Here is a 19,384-nt window from a genome sequence, read left to right on the forward strand (position 1 = left end):
CCGTAAATGAGCTGCATCAGGCTGCACAGCGTGGTGGAGAGAGGAGGACTCGGCGGCTCAGCATGCAGCACTTTCCTGTACCACCTTGCAGATGCAGCTCAGGAAGTCGCACGCCCTTGTTTTTGGTTCGAAGTGGGCACGCAGCGTGCGGTTATGCCACCCCGGGAAAACACGGCGTTTCTTTCCCTTTCCAAGGGGGCCGGGAGTGCTCCCCCGGTGCAGCGCGAGTGTCAGGATATGGATGGGGGAGCAAGGTGGGGACTTGGCAGGTGAGAGAGAGCTGCTGTCGAACATGCTTTATGCGTGGGTGTTACTGCAGTAGTGCCCGCGGTCCCTGCTGAGGACAGGTCCCCGGTTTCTGAGACGGTGGCAGAGCTGCAGCGTTTCCCCTTGATGCAGCCGTGTCCTACCGAGGGCAAAGGGAAGCACAGCTACGGAGAGGAGAGGAGTGATGACTTGCCCTGGGTCACTCAGCCTAGGCCTGCAGAGTCCTGGCTCCTTCCGTCTGCTCCCAAATTGGGGTTAGCACCACGCAGCGCAGCCGCGAGGCTGCACGCCAGCATCCTGGCACCTCTCTCCAGTCCCGGCGTCTCCAGAGCCTCCTGCCTGAGCAGCTCCATCGATCCTCACAAATGTGTTGCTCTCCCTCCTCCTGCCAAGAAGTGCTGTTACAGCCTACCGAGGGAGCAGACCTCCGCGGAGGGAGGCGAGGCGGCTGCGCAGCGGGTCCGGCTGTCAGCGCGACGATGCCCCGTGGTCCCGGCGGCGTTGCGACACGCAGGGAGGATGCAGCCGGGGAGAGGGAAGCGGGAGTGAGTTTGCTCTCGCCCAGTCAGCACAGCCGCGCGCCTTCGACGCGGGAGAGGAACCGGCGGGGCTGGGGAGGCAGAGGAGCGGCTGCCTGGAGCTACGAGGACATCGCCTCCACGCCAGGCAGGAGCGAGGGCGACCGCGGGGGGCGGGGGGCGCTGGGGGTGTCCCAGGAGGTGGGGTGGGGGCTGCGTTTTTCCTGAGAGGAGCGGAGCACTTGGCTTTAAAGGTACAAGAGGTGGGGGGGGCCGCTGGCGGGGGGCAGCAGGATGCTGGGGTACAGCAGGTGCCCACACTGAGCTGCCTTTCCCTGGCTGGGCCAGGACTAGCTCCTTGCTCATTTACCAGGGTCGTGAAAGGAGGCATGGAGAAGACTGAGCCCCACCCTTGCAGGCCTGTCATGCCTACAGCAGAAATTTGGGGTGAGCAAGGGAGGGAGAGGGGAGCAGCCGGGCACGTGTAGGTCTCAGTCTTTCCCGCTCTGAAGGAAGACCCCCCCCCCCCCCATTGCTCCAGCCAGGGTGCCAGGCTCAAAGGAGGGAGCTCGGTGACTTCAGACCGGCTCCTCAGCTACATGAGCTGCGTGGGTCTCCCCGGCAGGCCAGACCCACCCCTGGGGGGACAGGGAGCCTTCAGCCTGCACAGGAGCAGGTGCTGGTGCACTGCTGCCCACCCATCTGCCTGCCGGCGGGGGCTAGCCCCCCGTACAGGTGAGGCCTGACTGCCTCGGGTCCCCCGGGCTGCCCCCAGACCCGGCACGTGAGCCGGGGACGTAAGGCGATGCGGTGGACATCCCCTTTGGTTATGCGCTTGCACCACGATGGGGAATTGAGCCCTTCCATCCGCTCCTATGGAGAGCGATGCCGACTGGCTTCTGAGGTTGCTGTAGGGCCGCAGAAAGTCACAACACCGTGCTGTTGTGATGCTTCGTAGCTGAAGGGAGCCTCGCCTCTTCCCCCAGGATAGATCTGCCTGGCCGAGTCGGGTTCCTGCAGGGCTGGGGGGAGAGGATCGCTCCCCGAGGAAGGCTGGGAGGATGCAGGGTCCCCCGGGCACCATCAACCCCTGCGTCATCTCATCACTATTCTCGCACGGTCTCTGTTCGTCCCGGCCTCAACCCTCTCCAGTAGGCGAGATTTCAAACCCGGCTCCCCTTTGAGTGCTAATGGGACTTGCACAGACCCTTAAAACACTCTCAAGCCCTGTTGTGCTGGCTGGTGAAGCTGGCGTGCTTGGCAAATGTATGGTTGCAGCTGGCATGCCCTGCCAGGGCCTAGAGCTGAGTCTCCTGGAGGGTAGCGAACGCCAGTGGCAGTCTTTTATAAGGAATGGGGTTTGTGCCTAGTTTTTGGCCTTGCACTCAAGCTGTGTTAGGACGGAGACCAAAACTCAGTTCTTCTGAGTGCTAGTCCGGTGCTTTAGCTGGTATCCATCCTCCATGAGGCATGATGTATGGCCACTGTGGTGGTTCCTGGCCATAAAAGAGACCTGCTTTCTTGGTCCTATCTGAAGTGTATGCTAAGACCTTTCCTGCCCAGCTTGGAAAATTAGCTTCCCCACGTTGAAGCGAAATAGCTTCACAGGAGACTGGCAAGTGCTTGGTGGCGGGGGCTGCCTCGGTGGCACATTTGTACAGACCTAGCACGGATAAAGATGGCGCGTGAGACTCAATTTGGAAGAGCCACAGGCAGGTCCCTGCCCCGAGGAGCTAACGAGCCGCGGGAGAGGAACAGGGTTGGTTTATCGTGGGGGGAGAGAGTGCATTGGAGGAGGTAAGGAGAATAAAGCAACATGGCAGTGGGCAGAGGGAAGGGAATTAGGCAAGTGGAGGGAAACTGCTGCCACGTGGGTCTGTCAGGAGCAGCGGTGGCAGCGTGGTAGAGGAAGGCATGCAGCCGAGATCTGCCGTGTAGCTCCAAGCCTCCGGTGCGGCACATCTAGGAGCCAAGCATGCTTGTGGGGACGTGTGTAACAAGCTGCCCTGGGGCCCTCAGTGGGCTTGAACCCTTTGGAGCATGAGGAGCGACGCTCTCCACTGGAAGCAGGAACAGGCTCGTTTAACCTTTGTGGGGAGCTGGTGTGTCTACGCTGTAGGCAGAGGCCAGCTCGGACACCAGTAACAGTGAAGCCGCCGCAGGGCTAATGGGCTGGCCAAGCTCACAACAAGGGTCTCAGGTGGCCTGTGCTGAATTTGCATTGCTGTGCTTCCCTGCTACCAACCTAGACGGTGCCCCCCCTTCAGCTGGGTACCCCCAGGCTGCAGTCTCCGTGCAGCACCTGTGCCCTCGTGTGGGCTGTGCATGCTGGTGGAGCTGGCAGTGCTTGCTGCCCGGCCTGCCCTGCTACCACACCGCTTGCGTGAGCGGTGCTTGCTCTGAAGAGGCCCCGAGGCTGCTGGATTTGCTCCTGTCCAGCTTCAGCCAGCCCCCTGCTAACTCAGCCTGACCCGGCGCTTTGCTTTTCTGCTCCAGGCTCCTCTCGGTGGTCAGCAATGGAGATGTGGTGGGCAGCTCCCAGCCGAGGACCCGCACCTTCAGCTGGAAGAGGAAAAGCTCCCGGCGAGGTAGGAGCCAGATTCCTGCGTGGACTCATGGGTGGAGAGCGCCGCACCTTCCTTGATACGGAGCATCCGTAGGGGAGCTGGCAAGGCTTTTCCCATCCCTTTTCCTCTTCTCCTTGGGTGGTAAACAGGCAACAGTCCTCGGGATAGGAGGGCTATGGGGCATCTCTGGGACTGGGACTCGCGGGTGGGGCAATGACTCAGGGCCTAGATGCTTCATACCATTTAACTTCCCAGCTGGATGTACTTTATGCTGGTATCTGGAGAGGAGAGATGACCAGCTCTCGCGGAGGTAGCTGTCCACTCCTTGGTTATGTTGGAGCAAACGTGCCCCCGGACCCTTGGACGTCTCAGTGTTACTTTGCCTGGAAGAAGGTGTTGAGGGCTCAGTGGGTGAAAATGGGGAAGGGTCTGAGCCCAGAGGCTAGTCTCTATTTAGGTATCCAGGTTGTAGCCATATTGGTCTAGAGGAAAAAGCATTCAGGACTCATGGTTGAGGTGATATCTGTTATTAGACCAACTGGATTGTTGCAAAAATTCAAGAATCATTATTTATTTATTTATTTTGGGGTGCAAAAATCTAGTTGGTCTAATAAAAGATATCACCTCTACCATGAGTCCTGAATATTTTAGTCTTTATTTAGGGCAGTTTGGGGCTTAGATCATGTGGGGCTTGATCTCTCTCCCTCTCTGCCGAGTTGGAAGGCCCTCACCTGAGCACATCTGACTTGGCAGCTCCAGCCCCCCACTTATCAGAAAGGAGACGGAGCCAAGCTGTAAAACCTAGATACAGAGCTGGAGTAATCCTTGCAGAGGGGTCTGACACAAGGGTTGCGTTTAGTGTTAGCAAGATACCGTTCCCCCCGGCATTGAAAAAGCACTGAGAGCAGCGTGCTGAAAAATCAGGTGTTCCTCCAAGGCTGAGCCATCTCCATCGTCCTGGGTGCTGCGCACGCCCCAGCGAGGCCGTCCCTGCCCCGGGGCCGATGATCTAACAGGACAAGGGAGGGAGATGAGTCACAGGGAGGTGAAAGAGCTCGGCTGTCAGAGGCAGGAGCAGGTCTCGGGGCTCCTGCCTCCCCATCCAGCGCCTTCCCCATCACGCCGCGCAGGCTCCTGGCAGCTGGGAGGACAAGTCGGATGCAGAAGGAGCTCTTACATGGGTTCCTCTCGCTGGCGGCGTGGGCTTAGCATGTCCTCTGCTCCTGCTTCTAGGCGACCGTTTTGAGTTCCCGGCGCTGGAGGAAGATGTGATCTACGATGACGTCCCCTGTGAAAACCTGGACTCGGATCAGTACGGTATGAAACCTCCCCAAATGCTCCCTCTTTCTCAGCTTACCCCCTCCCCTTCTCCTGTCCACCCTCTCATCACTAAAATGGTCCCATATCTCCGGGTCTTGGTGCCCTGATGAGGGTGCTGCCAAGTGGGCAAGGTGGTGTCTTATGTCTGGGGAAAGGGAGGCAGAGGGAAGGGAAGTGGCTTGTCTCGTGTTCAGAGGATCCCACATCTCTGCTGGGGTCCTGACTCCCAGCCCATCCCCTCTCCTTCAGACTCTGCTTTAGCGCTGTTGGCTTCCTTCAGCCGTGTGGTGCCTGGTCGGTCCCTCCGGAGGCAGGGCCCGCAGCAGGTGTAGGCTGGCATAGCTCGGGCTTGTGCAAAGCCAGGCCGGCTCGCTTCCGGCGGGACGAGGGAGTCCTCGGGGTCTCCAGAGGTGCTGATTCACTCTGGAGGAAGAGGCTGTTGGCTGTGGATGGGAGGTGGAAACAGCCGTTAGGGATCTGCACCGCTTTGGAGAGATGCGTGTGGGATGGAGCCATTGGCTTTTTCATGCCATTAATATAATGCAGCGCTGGGTCTGTACCGGCAGCCAGCAGGAGCTGGATGGACCCAGCTGGAGCCCATCCGCGGCGTGAGGGCACTCTGGGTTGTGTACGTGGCCTGGGGGCGAGGAACGGCTGCAAGGATGGAGGATGCCTGGTCTTGGAGCGACAGTGGACGGGGGCTGATGTGCTAAGATGAGCCATGACACTAGTCCCATCCCACCCCCAAAAGGGATTTTCCAGGACCGTGGGTCGAGCGCTGTCTCGCTCCGGGTGCAGATGGCTCCCAGACCTTTGCCACCACCGCTCAGAGCATCATCCAGCGGTAATGAGGCTGGGGTGAGTCTGCGAGGCGAAGGTGGAAGCAGGGCTTGGCACTGATGCTGGGGCCTGCAGCTGGCTGAGAGCTGAAAGGCGAGAGAGAGAGGAAATGCACCCTCAGCACTTCTGGCTTGCACAGGTGGAGATGCCCTTCACATGCATCCTGTCCCCCTTGCTCGCATCCTGAGGACCCCCAGCTCCGGAGGCTCCAGCAGGTCTGCTCCCGGGCAGGGGCAGGGAGACAGCTTGTCGGACGGCTCCATCGGCCCCTCCCCAGGTTAGCGCTGCCCTGCCTGCCCAGCCTCGTCTCGTTAAGCTCACAGAACAAGCTGGGGATGGATGTGGGCTAACCAGCTGCTCCGCGGTAAAGATTTTGGTGTCGGATGGTCCCCGTCAGCTGCCGAGCTGGAGCTGACCTTGCAGATCTCCCTCTTCGGTTTCCAGGTGTATCTTGTCTCCTGCTAACAGGAATTCGCCCTGCCGCTGCCCCTGCCGAAGAGCCAGCCTGAGTCTCCGCACCACCGAACTTGCTGATACAGGATCTTCTGCCTCTGGTTAAACAGCACTTGCTGGAGGAGGAGGGGGCGATCCCAGGCAGCCCGCGCCAGATGCTCAGAGCAGCGTAGTTATACCTCGTCCTTGAATCGTTGCATGCAGCTTGCCGTCCAGCAAGCTGCTCTGTAGGCCCCTCCGCCACCCAGAGCTCCCTCATTTGGCACGTGCATCCTCTTCTCATCCAAATGCCGCTGGCCCAAAGCTGGCTTGTCTTCACAAAAGCTTGAGCTAAACTGGCAGAGGCTGGACGAGAGCCGTTCTTGGGATGCCTCTTGTGCCAGCTTGCTCTACATACCTGGCTGTGAGGGGCGTCTGGGTCCCAAGAGGCTGGCACCTGGGGCACCTGTACTCGCCTTAGGGTCTAATGAGGCACGTGGATGAGATTGTAGAGATTTGCATTTGCTTCTGGGCTCTGCCACAGATGCTCTGGGTGGTCTTGGGCAAGTTACCTAACCTTTGTGCCTTGTGCCTTGGTTGTCAAAGGAGTGATAATATAATATTGCAGCTTTTGTCTGTTCAGGTGTGGGGGGCAGCCTGTGTTTGGCACGGGTCTTGTACGGTACGGCTCCGGTCTTGGTAAAGGCCCCTAGGTGCTGGCTTTGCCCCTCCAGTGTGAGGCTCAGTGGGTGGGAAGGCTATCGTGGCTGCTCTTTCTTTGTGCCTCTGTGTCTGGCTGCACCGGATACCTTCCCAATCTTTTAGGGAGTTGTTTATCTGCATTTAAAAATAGTCCAGTGACTGCAAACCCATGCTGGACGTCAGCTTAGCATTCCTGTCCGCCCTCATTCCTTCCAGCGCATCTCTTCCTCCTGCCGGGCTGCAGACGGAGGCCGGGTCCCTCCCTAGCCCCTGGCACAGATGTTCCAGCAGTGGAAAAACCCCAGCTGTTTCCCTTAAGCTAGAAAACTGAGAGCCCATCATTATCCCAGAGTACAGGGAGCATGTTGTATTGGGTGCATGTCAGGCCTGATGCCGGTTTTGGTCTTCATCCATCTCTCCTCCTCTCCCGCATGGTGGAGCCCGCTCTCAAGACCCTAATGGAGGTGGAGGACCCTGAGTGCAAGGAGCCCGTGCACCTGGCAGTGTCTTTGCTGCTGGAAGTTGCACTCAGCTGACCCTGGCGAGTGTGACGCTGCAGTAATTTGGGGCGTCTTTTTGTCCTGTCTGCACGATCCCCAGTGCAGCGCGGTCCCGGTCGCTGGAGTTCAACCAGCACAAAACACTGATAGTTTAAACCAGTGCATTCGGTGTCACTCACTGTAGAGGGACTGCCCAGCGCTGCCCAGGCCGGGTGGTCAGGACTCGGCCGTAAGTCGTAATACCTGCCATCTCAGCCTTTTCCCGTGTTAACAGGCCTCTGGGCTCCCACTCGCTGTTTGTAAAGGCAGGATAAGGAGCCTTCCTTTGTCTGGCTGCTCTATTGAGCTTGCAACGTCTTTGGGCCGGGGGAGTGTTTCTTACTGATTTGCTGGTAGAGCGCTCAGTGCAGTGGCATCTCCCTCCTGTCACAATCGTCTCATCATGATAATTAATAATAATAATGGTAATGATACGCCTCTCCCGAAATGGAAATGATGCTTTTCCTGCCTCCTCCCCCTGCCCAGGAGGCTTCCCCGCCCCGGGCTCTGCAGACTTATCATCACTTATTAGGCTCCATCTGCAGTAGCTACAGCTTTTCCACCCCAAGAAGAGAACGAATCTGCGTAATTGTGGCGGTGGAGTGCCCTCTGCTGTCGAGCACGCACACGCCCGCTCCCGCGGCACAGCACGGCGTCCTGCAGTTGTGCAGCTATCGTTGTTTGAGTGGGGGGACCCTTGGTTTTGTTTCTTTGTGCAGCCTTCAGCATTGCTCCTGGTGAGCTCTCTGCATGTAGAGGGGGGACTGCCCTACCTGGGCCTAACCCCGTTAGGCACACCTACCTCTCTCATTAAGTTTCTTACTGCACCCCTTCGGTATGGAGGCCCATCTAGGAAACTCGGGAGCCTTTTTGGGTGCAAATCACTCCCACCCTGATCCATCCTTGGGGTACGTTGTGTGGCTGCTTGAGGCATGAGTGTTAAGAGGACAACCCACCTGCTCCACCCCACACTGCCTTAATGCAAGCCCTGCAAGTGCTGGCATGAACAGGCAAGAAAAGACCACTGGACCAGCTTGTTCCCCTCCACTTCTTTCCCCTCCACCCCTGCTGCCTGTAGGGCTGTTCCCCTACACTACATATCAATCCTGTGTCCATGGATCCATTTAACGGCGGTTAGGAGATTCTCTTTGGTTTTGCCTGGGCATGATTTGCCAGCGTCTGTACCCATAGACCAGGAGCCTGTCCTAGGTCTGGAGTTTGTCTCCCAAGGGAAGGGAGTATAGTGCGAGCCTGGCTGTTGGTCAGTCCCAGTGGGAGCTCTGTAGCCAGATGTGGGAGGCACAGACACTGAGGCATTTAGGATGCATCTACACATGCACTTTAATGTGCATTAGCCTATTTTAATGCGCATTAAAGCATCATGTAAAAACTTAATGTGCATTAAAATAAACTAATGCACATTAAGCCTCACTTAAAAAGCATGCACTTTAGTTCATGCTTATTAAGGCAGGCTAGTACACATTTCCCAAGTACCTTGCAATATAGGTACTAGATTTTAATGCGCATTAACTGAAGTGCATTCATGCACGTGTAGACATGCCCATAGTGTTGAACTGCATCCATGCAGAGAGTGCCTGATGAAATGCCTCCCTGCGTGCCTTTGCCAATGGTGCGGTGGTCTCTCCCCCTCCAGGGACAGACAGAAACCTGATTTACGAGGACGTGCATCGGGAGGAGGGGCAGCGAGACACCCAGGATCTAGGCTGGAGCTCCAGCGAGTTCGAGAGCTACAGCGAAGACTCCAGCGAAGAGATCAAACCCGAGGCCGGGCCTGCCAAGCTAAGAGCATCCTTCCAGCCAAAGGTAACAGGCAGGTAGCATGCCCCTGTCCTGGATGGGGTTGGGACTGGAAGGGCAAAATGGCTTATCAACCCCTGTGTGACAGCTCTCCTTCATGGGCAAGGGGTGGGGGCATCGACCGCCCAACCTGGAGCAGCACAACGGGGGGCTTGGATTACCTCGGCTGTATCGAGCTGTGTTGGCTTGGGAATTGAGGAGCTTTCTAGCCTGGCTTTGGGTCCCTGCAGCTCCAGCAATCCCTGTGCATGGAGGGGGGTGAGGTTTTGGGAGCTCCGCAGCGTCCCAGAGACGGGAAGCAATTCTGGACTAGGACCCCCGGGTTCTTCCCCCAGGTTTGTCCTCGGTGCCCCAGCAGGCCAGAGGCAAAGCTGGGGAATGAACCCAGGAGTCCCAGGGTGCTGAGGTCTTCTGAATAAAAGAGCACTGTTTTTCGAGCGGATGGAGTGTTATCTGGGAGGAAATGGCTTGATTGGTGGGGGGGGGGTGTTGTGCGTGCACATGTTAAACACTAGTCCAGACAAACTGAACTGGGATAGAAAATGAGTTGGTCTTGAGGAGGCCACTGCTGTCCCCGATTTAACGGAGAGTCTGGCAGGGCAGATGCTGAGCTGCACTTCCCAAGAGATGGAGGCTTGCTGGCATGTCCCCTGCTGCCTTGCGGGAGCTCTCAGCCCCTCCGCGGTGCGGCCAGCTCCAGCCATCCAGGGTGATGGCAACTGGGTCCAGCTGGCTGCAGGGCGTGAGGCCCACGGAGGTGCCCGTGTGCCCGGGGTGGCAAGTATCCTACCCGTGCAGCTGTGGGAGGGGATGTCCCAGGGGCTTGGTGTCTGGTGGTCTTTTCTTCGTAGCTGGTCCCTGCAAAACTCCTTGAACCGACCGACCAGTACCACTTCTCTTGCTGTGGGCCCGGCATCCTTCAGAGCACTCCTAGGCCCCTCGGGGTTGTCTGGTGCATTGCAGACGCCCCCAGGAAAGCTGCTGGGCATGAGATACTCCCCTGCACTGACCAGTGCATCGGCTCTCTCGGGTCTGGCATGTTGGTTTCTTGAAGGGGGCAAGTGAGGTTTTGGGAAAGGAGAGGAGCATGGACCCTGACCCTCTCCAGAAGCATGATTGTGGGGTACACTGGCCTGCGGCTGAGAGATCCTGCCTTGAACCCTGCATACAGCACGAGCCCACATTTTCCCCCTGGCCCTGCATGCACTCAGGCTGCTGCTTGCACTCGCCTCCGTCCTCTGCTTTGCTGCACGCGCTGCGCTATGCCGCACGGCGCCCGGGGCAGGAGCTGACGGCTTGCTGAGCACAGCTTCCAGCTGCTTTTCTGGGAACGTCCCCCCCTCCACCCTCTTCCCCTGCTTTCTCAGCCCCTCACGGCACCAAGGAATTTGCCCTCCCTCCTCCTCACTGTCCGCAGGCTCTGGGCGGCAGTCGAGTCCCTGCAGCCCACCGCCCCACGTGGGGGGATGTTTCTTGCATCTCAGGTGGGTTTTGCAGCCTCACATGGCTGCATTAGCTTCTGTTGCAGGGGGTCTACACCCTCTATTGCCTGGCTGCGGGGTAGACCCCCTGCACTTGGCTCTGTGTGGGGAGCACCTTTAACATCCAGAGGCTTTACTGGGCCAGTGGGGCCGTGTCTCGCGAGGAGTCAGGACATGGAGGTGGCTGCTGGGCTGGGTTTCTACAGGGAGAAGTTAGGACAACTCCGGCCTCCTAGACAGCACGTCACCATCCCAGCGTCTCTCCTGGCCTCTGGAGGAGCACCACTGCCACGAGCCTACCTGGCCTTTGGGGACGGTGGCTGGGTCTTTTACTAACCTGAAGCATCAACTGAAGCCACTAGAGCAGGGCAAGGACCATGTGTCCCAGCCCGTGTTGGGGGTATTGTCTCAGGCTGTCTCCCCTCCAGCGTGGGGGCCGGCAGAGGGTGGAGGTGATGGGGGTTTCCCATCGGCATTCGGTCTAGCCCTGCCGCCCAGGCCAGCGAGCCTGCGGCGACCGCTGCTCCGTGGATTGTTTCTCCTCCTCTCGTGTTTGGCTGCTTACCTGAGTCTCTCTTCTCTGCCTCTCTTCCCTCCTCCTGTTGCTTCTCCTTCTACCTGATTGCTTGGGGCGCAGCTTTCTCCAGACCTGAATAGGCTAAAGGAGAGATACGCCAGGACTAAGAGGGACATTCTGGCTTTAAGAGTTGGGGGGAGAGACATGCAGGAGCTGAAGCAGAAGTACGATTGTAAGGTACTGTCTCTCCTTCGGACTTATATATATATTTAAACCCTCTTCCCAACTGCACCTGGGTCTCAGGCTCTCTCTGTACAGCAGTCTCTGCTCTTCTCTCTCTGCATCGGGGACTCGCTTCAAACCGCCTCTCCTACCGAACTCGGGGCCTGGGCACACGACACCGTTACATCAGCGTAACCCACCTATAGTCTGGTGCAAAGGGAAAAAAAAAAACAGCCAAGTGGGCACATGAGGTCCAATTCTACCCCAGTGTAACTGGCTTAAATCTGATGTAGAATTACCAGGGGAAAAATTGGGGTAAAACTCCACCGGGGTCAGTGTTTGGCCACAGCTTTTCCTGGGATAGTCTCTTGCTCGATGCGAGCTCCCTGCTCCCAGGCCCTGCAGTGGGGAAGTGCTGCAATGGCTTCTTGCTGCTTGCAGCTACCATGGGAGCTGCTGCTCTGTCTACACTGGTGACCCTAGCCAGGACCCTGGTACATACTGGGCAGCCTGGTTTAGCTGGCCCTGTATGTTTGATGGCGCTGCAGGCTCGCTTGGGATTGCAGCGGAGATGTCCCCACGGCGCGACCAAGTCATATCAGCTTTTTGCCTTGGTTTAACTCCGCAACAAAAAATGTGGGGACTGCTTCCCAGCCTCCCCAGAGCCTTGCTGGACCTTTGAGAGTGGCTCTGGCTCTGGAGAGGACTGTGACAGATGGCTGAGTGTCCAGGTTTGAGCCCATGGGACAGAAAAGCCCAGTAAAGCCAGGGGGTCTTTTTTCCAAACCACTTGCCCTGCCCTCTTGGAGCTGGATCTGTGTGTCCTGGTGGGCCATTACTTCACAGGCATCATTACTAATAGCAAGGCTTCAATGCTTGGGTTTCCCCCCTACGGTGGAATAGGACCTGTAGTCCCTCTCCCACCTGTCTTGCCTCCTGCGGGACTAATGGGAGGAGAGGAAGAATTGGGTTTTCAGGGCTGCTGCCACTGCCAAGCTGGCTCCGGGGATGGCTGCAGTTGTGTCTGCACCCAAAGCCCCTTAGCTCATGGGTAGAGGTGCTTTTCACTCGAGCGGGCCGCTCTGTCTAGGCAGTGTAAGCTGCAGCCTGAGGTAGCCCAGCTTGTCCTCTGCTAATCTTGTGTTTTGTACAACTAACACAACTGCTCCACGCAGCCTGATTAATGCATGGGCAAACCAGGCACAGGCCTAGGGCCCCACATGAAGAAGGAGCCCAGTTGTGCTTATTTTGCATATTATAATTATTGAGTGGAGAGAGATTTTGGTATCGAGATACCTCTCCACTTAATTATAATATACATAGTATTAAGTGTAGGAGCCCATGAGGTAGTTTGCCTAGGGCTCACCGTGGGGTTAATCCGGCTCTGCATGCAGCTCATGCATTTTTCTGCAGCCTGGCCCCTCGCACTCCAGCTAGGCTAGTTCCAGCCCCGCTTACATGGTTGTGCAGGGAAAATGGGGCCAAAGTGACTGGATGCAACTGTGATACTTGGAGCCATTTGCACGTGGTCCATTTTCAGACCTGCCTGCAATGATCTGAGCAGGAGGTCCCCGAAGAAGTAAGTGGAGCACCTTGGAAGTTGCTCTATGGGAAAGGGGGGTGATTTCTCCATGGTCGCTATTGTCAGAACACGCAAAATATTATCAGTCGCACTTCATGCTAGGGCTTTGTTTGTAAAGGGGCAGAGTCCAGTAGGTTGCTTTATAACCATTCATTATGCCTCCTCCTCCTGCACAAACACCTGCTACTTGTGTCTGCAAGACGCTTCGTGGTAGAGCTGGGTGAGCTTTTTCTTTTGCCAGTGCTCGATCTATAGCAAAAGCAGTTGCAAAGAGACCGAGATGGTTCACAGGTTTGGGTTGCACTTGGTGACTAGTTTTGGCTGAAAAAAAAAAAAAAAAAAGAAAACAGTGAGGGGAAGAGTTCAGAAAAGTCAAAATTGGATAAAGTGGTTTTAAAAAAACAGAGAGAGAAGGGTAGAGAGAGAGTACTGATGACCTGAAAACAACGCCCATTCACTTGCATTGACCCAAACTTGCTTTTTTTTTTCTCTTCCCTTTTACTTCGGCTGCTAAACTGAAAGCTCAATTATTCACACCACTCTACTTGGAAGGTTTCATTAATCACTTAGCAAGCCCCTAATGGGCCATTTATCAATCCAGCTTGGGTGTGAAGTGTGATGGTATTGGTATCTGAGCTGTTGCTCAAGACTCCACATCAATATGCTAGTCTATCAGCGCCTCATCAGAGCCCTGTATCCTTGCTCTGCACGCCACCTTTCATCCTTGGTGTTCAGGATGCTGCCTAAAATATTTTGGGGGGTGGATAACAGTTGGGTGTCTCACACCTCCCTTAGGCCTGTGTCCACCTCTGCAATTTCTAAGCTCTCCAAGTTGGCCCAAAACGTCATCTGTGCTGCAATACCTTTCCTCCACGGACGTTATTTGGGGCAGCATCTCAGAACAGACCTGTTCTCGCCCCTAGCAAAGTCTCAGTGTTGTTGTGGGAAGATGACGCCAGTCTCTGCACGGAGATGTGGGTTTGAACCCTGCTATCTATGCTGTGACATTGCAATCCCAAGGGCGCTTGCAAGAGTCTGAATTTCATTGTTTTTGGGTTAGAAAAGCTCCCCTCCCTGCCGTGCTCATTGCACGTCCAGCAATGGCTATTCCGAATGCCTCTGGATGTCCTTTATCCGCTTGCAGTCCCCTTCCCCCGCTTGACCCTGTTCTCCCTTCTGTCCCTGGCTGTTTGCAAATGGGTATTTTGCACAGGCTGCTGCTGGGTTTTTCAGGTGTGAATGCAAGTCTCCTCTGAGTCCAAATAGCAGGTGCCCATGAGGCCTCCCTTCAGCCGGCCATGAGCATTCCCCCTCATTTCCCATAGCATCTATGCTGCATCTGGTGCACAAGCCAGGCTTGCATGTGCTGGGGGCAGGCTCTCTGCTCTACTTCTTTCCCTTTGTCTTGCACAGCTGGCCTCCATGCTCCTTGCAGGAGAGCCCAGAAAGCCACCTTCCCTGCAGCCCCATGTGCCCAGGTGTGGTTACAGGCACAGCAGTTGTGCATGATATTGCACTAGCCGCAGCTGGCAGGGGGCTGTTTGGACACGGTTGCCACATGCCACCTCTTGGAGCAGCCTCCAGATGAGTGCTAGGCAGCTGTTGCACCTGCTTCCCGATGGATTTGCCTGTTTTCCCTACCCTAAATGAAGAATGCTGGCCCTTTTAAGACGTTGGATGGATGGAAGTGGGGGTTGTCTACCAAAGTAGGAAGGAGGCCCTGAATGGGACACTGCCAAGTAAATGCATCCTGCTCCCTAAAGGTCCATTGCCCAAGCTTTGCTGATGCTGGCCCCAGGCAAGAGACAGGAAAGAAACTGGAGTGCTTTTGTTCTCTGTCCCGATCGGGAATGCTGGAGTGAAAGGCGCAGGCAGGCCGGCAGGTTGTGATGTGGAGTATTTTGTCTGGTCCACGTCCGGCCTGGGTTGGTAGGGACCAGAAGGTGCCACGATGTGCGGGCGATTTGGCGGTGTACCTGGAAGGAGCTCCTAGGTCTTAGTCCAGGTCTTCGAGGACAAGGTTGGTCTCATCAGACAAACCACCCTTGAAGCTGGCCGAGTGAGACCGTGGTCTGTTGTGGAGCGTGCGAGGTTGTGCAGGCCAAGGGCTGAGGCGCTGTTGGCCTGTCCTGGCTCTCGGGGACGCCAGCGGGAGTTCTGCTCTGGGCTTTGGTGGCAGCAGAGTTGGCCAAGGTGAGTGATGACAAAAAGAGGGGAAAACAAATCCTTTTCACTTTAAAAATAAATGGAAACCATGGAGCATCTGCCTCCTAGAGGGGGGCCACAGATGAGAGCCTCCTGACATGTATAGAGCATGTTTTATATGAAACCCCTCTTCCAAAAGCATTGCGAGTAGCTAGCTGTTTGTTCCAGAGAGATTGTGAGTCAATAGGTTGCTATTATGCCTGCCTCCAGTTGTTTTGCACTACTCGTGTCCAGCCCATCACATAGCAACTCTTAATTAACCCCTTCATAAATAGCTCCTTGGTCTAAAGTGTAACTTGATTTAAAAAAAATAAAAATAATACAACACTCCTGAAAGCCGTGAGCAGACCCAGTTCCTTTGTGCCTAGATCTTGGTTGTTTTTGTTTAAAACCGAACTTTAGGTGCTGAACTGAAGTGCCGTGTCTTCCCCCGAGCATCCTCTGTGCAGCCACCCAAAGCATGTTTGTGTGTATATGTACGCTGGAGGGGGGACAGCATCCCAGTGCAGAGGCAGGGCCCATGCCAGAGGACTGAGAAAGATTGTTTGCAGCTTCATTGATCTGTGGTGTTTCTCCTTCCCGGTCCCGCTCAGATGACTCAGCTGATGAAAGCTGCACGCAGTGGCACCAAGGACGGCCTGGAGAAGACCAAGATCGCGGTCATGCGGAAGGTGACTTTCCTGCATCGGAAGGAGGCGCCAGGTAACTGTTGCAAGGCCCGTCCCTTTACAGGGAGAAGTTGCTCTGCACCAGGAGAAAGCCGCTATGTTCTTTTATTCCTAGAGAGAAAGCCTGGTGTCAGGCCACACCGTTGAGTTCATTGCCACTAGCTGCTTGTATCCCCCTTGATGCATTTTTCTGTTTCCTCTTTGCGCTTTTCTGCAAACTAAACTGCTCAGCTTCGATTTTTCTCATCCTCTAGGATAGCATTTCCTAAAAGGCTTTTAATCTTTGAAAGGTGGGATTTGGATCCCTGTGAAAAGTTTGACCTCGACCATAGGAAGAGATCGGTTGCGTTGGGGTTTCGGCAGTGCAAGGGGGAAAGGTTACGTGTCGCAGAGGTGGCTTTTAAAGGGTGCCAGCTTCCTTTTCCTCCAAGCCACAGGATCCTTTTTTTCATGCTGCTCCTCCAAACCACACTAACTCTCAGGCACTCAATACTGGATTTCCAAATGCACCCACCTTTTGGGATCCAGTCATCAAAGGCACTCTGTTCACTGCAAAGCGCCAAACTTCAAATGACTGATTGTAGCATGTCGGGTGTTGCACTCTCTAGCAACTTCGGTAATAGGCGTCCAGTCGCTTCAAGACTGGATTCCAGTTCTGGATGTTGAACACTTGAAAGCCTGCCCTTGGTGGCTGGTACTCTTTATCTTCCTGGAGGCAGCAGAGTTGGGGAAAACAAAACCTGGCATTTTTGGCCTCTGACCTATCTGCCACGGGCTTGCGCTGTCTATTCCTCTCTCTTTTTGAGATGAATTCATGTTCCTGTTTTTGCACAGCACGTTGCTTAGATTGCTGTTTCTGAGCTGTAAAAATATGTTGGGGCAAAACTTCTGCTGGCGCAACCCCGTTGACTTGGCTGGAGCTAGTGCCAGCCGCGCATTTTGCCCTCGGTGACTAAATCTGGGTCTTCCCCCTTCTGCCATCTGGGTCGGTCTGTTTACAGTCCTCTGAATTGCTGCTGCATTTCCGCGGGGATGATTGGTGGCAGAGCACGTGGCTTCTTGTAGTCATCTCGGGGCAGAGGAACCGGTTCGGAGCCGGGCGAGGGAGCTGTCATCTCTCGGGTAACGGGAAGGAAATGCAGAAGGCTGGAGGGAGGTGCGGCGCTGGGTCCGGAAGAGGGCAGTGCAGGAGTGCGTGCCGCCGAGAACTGCCTCTGGCAGGAAAACGCAGTTTGGAGCAATGGAGCTGTTTGCTTCTTCCATGAGAGGGGCCGTGCATGTAAGGGGTTGCATCTGGCCCGGCCTGGAGGCTTGATCCCCACACTTCTGCCCTCCCTACCTTGCCTTGATGGCACTATTTTATCTCCCTTGATGCCTGCCTGCCTTCTGCCACCTGCCCCTTGGCTGTAAGCATGTGCACGCCCCATATGGAAATGGAAGGGGTCAGCAGCTGCAGCTGGAGCCAGGCTTGTTGGAGGGTTTGGAAAGGATGCGACCGAAACCCTCGGGGAGTTGGCATGGGTGAGATCTGGTACCGAATTCGGAGTGTGCAGCGAACGGCAGAAGGTCTCCGAAGGCAGCTTCCCCCAGGTCAGCAGCTCTCAAACTCTTTGTGCAACCCAGAGATGGGAAAGGGAAAGCATTTGCCCTCTTGCAGCCCTCCCCTTCAGTAGCATCCTTGCAATGCAGGGGAAGAAGGGTAGGCTGCGAGCTGGGACCTTTGTCCTGGGATTGCTGCAGGCTGTGGAGAGTGTCCCCAAGGGCCTTGAGGGAAGTATCTGGTGGCCTGTCTGGGTGTTCGTACCTTTGCACAGAGGGGCTGAGATGGAGGCAGCAGAGGGATTTTAGCACCCTGATTCTCATGGAAATGAAGCCCCTTCGGCTTTGCAAATCCCAGCCGGGGGCTGCAGAGATGGGGAGCCCAGCATGCAAACAGCACGGAGGCAGCAGGGTCCTTCCACCGCCATAGTGCATTGGTTTTTAGACATGATTTTCCCTCAGGGAGCTGTTCTGTGTCAGCTGGTCCGGTCCCCTTGTGTGCATGCCATGCTTTACGAACCTCATGTCACTCAAAGAATGTAGTTTAAATAAGGAAACAAAGGGAGAAAAATCCCCCCAGCATACCAGGTGATGACGTTTCCGTAGAGGGGACGTGCAAGGATTGCAGAGAGGGGACCAGCAGAGCCAGGCTGGATGCTGCCTGCTACTGGTTCGCATGTAGGAGTGAGGAGTGTGGGAGGAGGGCAGCGGAGATGGAGAAAGTGCAAACCCCTCCGTGCATTTCAAAGGGACTTCCAAAACGAGGCAGGATTTTGGCCCCATGTGTGCCCTGGACTCCATCTCGGGGTGTGCCTGGCATGATAAGCTGTGTGTTGGCAGAGATCTGGGGTGCCCACTGGAAAGCGGGGGGCAGCCCCCCTAGGGTAGGGCTGTGCCTGGCATTCAGTGCTCCATATCCATGCTCTTCTCCATCTCCCAGGGGGCTTATCTAGTGGTTAGAGCAGAGGGCTGGGAGTCCAGGTTGCTGGCTTCTAGCCCTGGGCTCATTGTGTGAGCTTCGAAGCAAGTTGCTCCCCTCTGTCTGTGCCTTGTCTTCCCCATCTGAAACGCTGAGACCTATTTCAAGGGGTGGTGGGAGTTCAGGGGGGTCCTAGAGGAGCCCAAGGCATAGCTAGGACTGTCTTCACAGAGAGACTCCCAGGCAGGTCACTGCTGCAGCCCAGGGAAAGTGCAGGGTCTTTATAAGGGACTGGTTGAACAGCAAGGGGTGTCCAAGGGCTAAAGCAAAGGAGAAGGAGCCCGGAGAGCATTTAGGGTGACCTTTTTCCAGGCCAAGAAATGCCCTGGATGGCAAATCTACTTGGGGTAGCGCCTGGCTTGCTTCTGCCACCCCTGCCCGGGGGGTGATCTCCTGGCTGCTGGACGACCCAGGGCCTGGTCCAGCGTTGTCAGGCTGCAGCGTCCGGAGCCGAGGAGTTGCCACGCGCGTGGGGAGCACAGCATCGCACTGCTGATCGGGGCTGGGTCTTAAGGCACCGTGTCTCTGGGGCCATCAGGACCCAGGTCCGTTCCCGTTCTGCCCCTAGCAGGGATGGAAACTCTGGGCAGCCGGTGTTGGAGCAGGAAGCCGGCGAGCTGAGCCTCCCTTCCAAAATTAGGGAAGGAAAAAGGTCACTCATCCGTTTTGGAGCCAAGCAGCTGGTGTATTCCTTGCAGCCCTCTCATCTCCCTGGTTACTAAACCCCCTCCGTCTCTCCTGCCCGTGGCTGCCCAGCGCGTTCCTCCGTGGAGTGACCCTTCCTCCTCCCGGGGTTTCTATTAATAGGCAGTGCGTATACCCCGAACCAAAATGGGAACTGGGTGGGGGGGAAGAGGAAGTCGACAGACAGGCAGCGTTCGAGGGGGAATGCGGAGGGCATAATGTGGAAGAAACGGCACCCCACTGAAAATGGCTCCATTCTGGCCCGCTCCTCTTCCTCCTCCTCCTCCGTCTCGGTCTCAGGTAAGGGGGGCCCGCGGGCTCGAGCTTCCCCTTCGCCGGTGCGACTGCCGCGCGCGCTCTCCGCCTCGCGGTTTCTCTCTGCACGGGGCTAGTTTTCCCTCTCGAGGTTGATTTCTCAAGGCTGGGGCAGCTCCCGCTCAGCCCCCCGCGGGGTCCGGACCTGCCTCGCTGTTTGAAATGGATTGCAATCTGCGGGGAATCCAG

At 56.3% G+C, this 19,384-nt stretch overlaps 1 protein-coding gene across 1 annotated transcript in view; it reads left to right on the top strand.

Moving 5' to 3' along the window:
- Positions 1-19,384, top strand: part of ARHGEF10L (Rho guanine nucleotide exchange factor 10 like) — a 120,372-nt gene that overhangs the window by 36,478 nt on the left and 64,510 nt on the right. The window contains exons 6-10 of the mRNA XM_090024664.1: positions 3,282-3,373; positions 4,586-4,669; positions 8,840-9,009; positions 11,122-11,238; positions 15,604-15,712. Of these exons, the coding sequence (XP_089880790.1) occupies positions 3,282-3,373; positions 4,586-4,669; positions 8,840-9,009; positions 11,122-11,238; positions 15,604-15,712 (572 nt within the window). The remainder of the gene's footprint in view (positions 1-3,281; positions 3,374-4,585; positions 4,670-8,839; positions 9,010-11,121; positions 11,239-15,603; positions 15,713-19,384) is intronic.

The sequence above is a fragment of the Crocodylus siamensis genome, chromosome 12 (genome assembly GCF_052110815.1).
Source record: "Crocodylus siamensis isolate JL-2025a chromosome 12, ASM5211081v1, whole genome shotgun sequence".
Classification (NCBI taxonomy): Eukaryota; Metazoa; Chordata; order Crocodylia; family Crocodylidae; genus Crocodylus; species Crocodylus siamensis.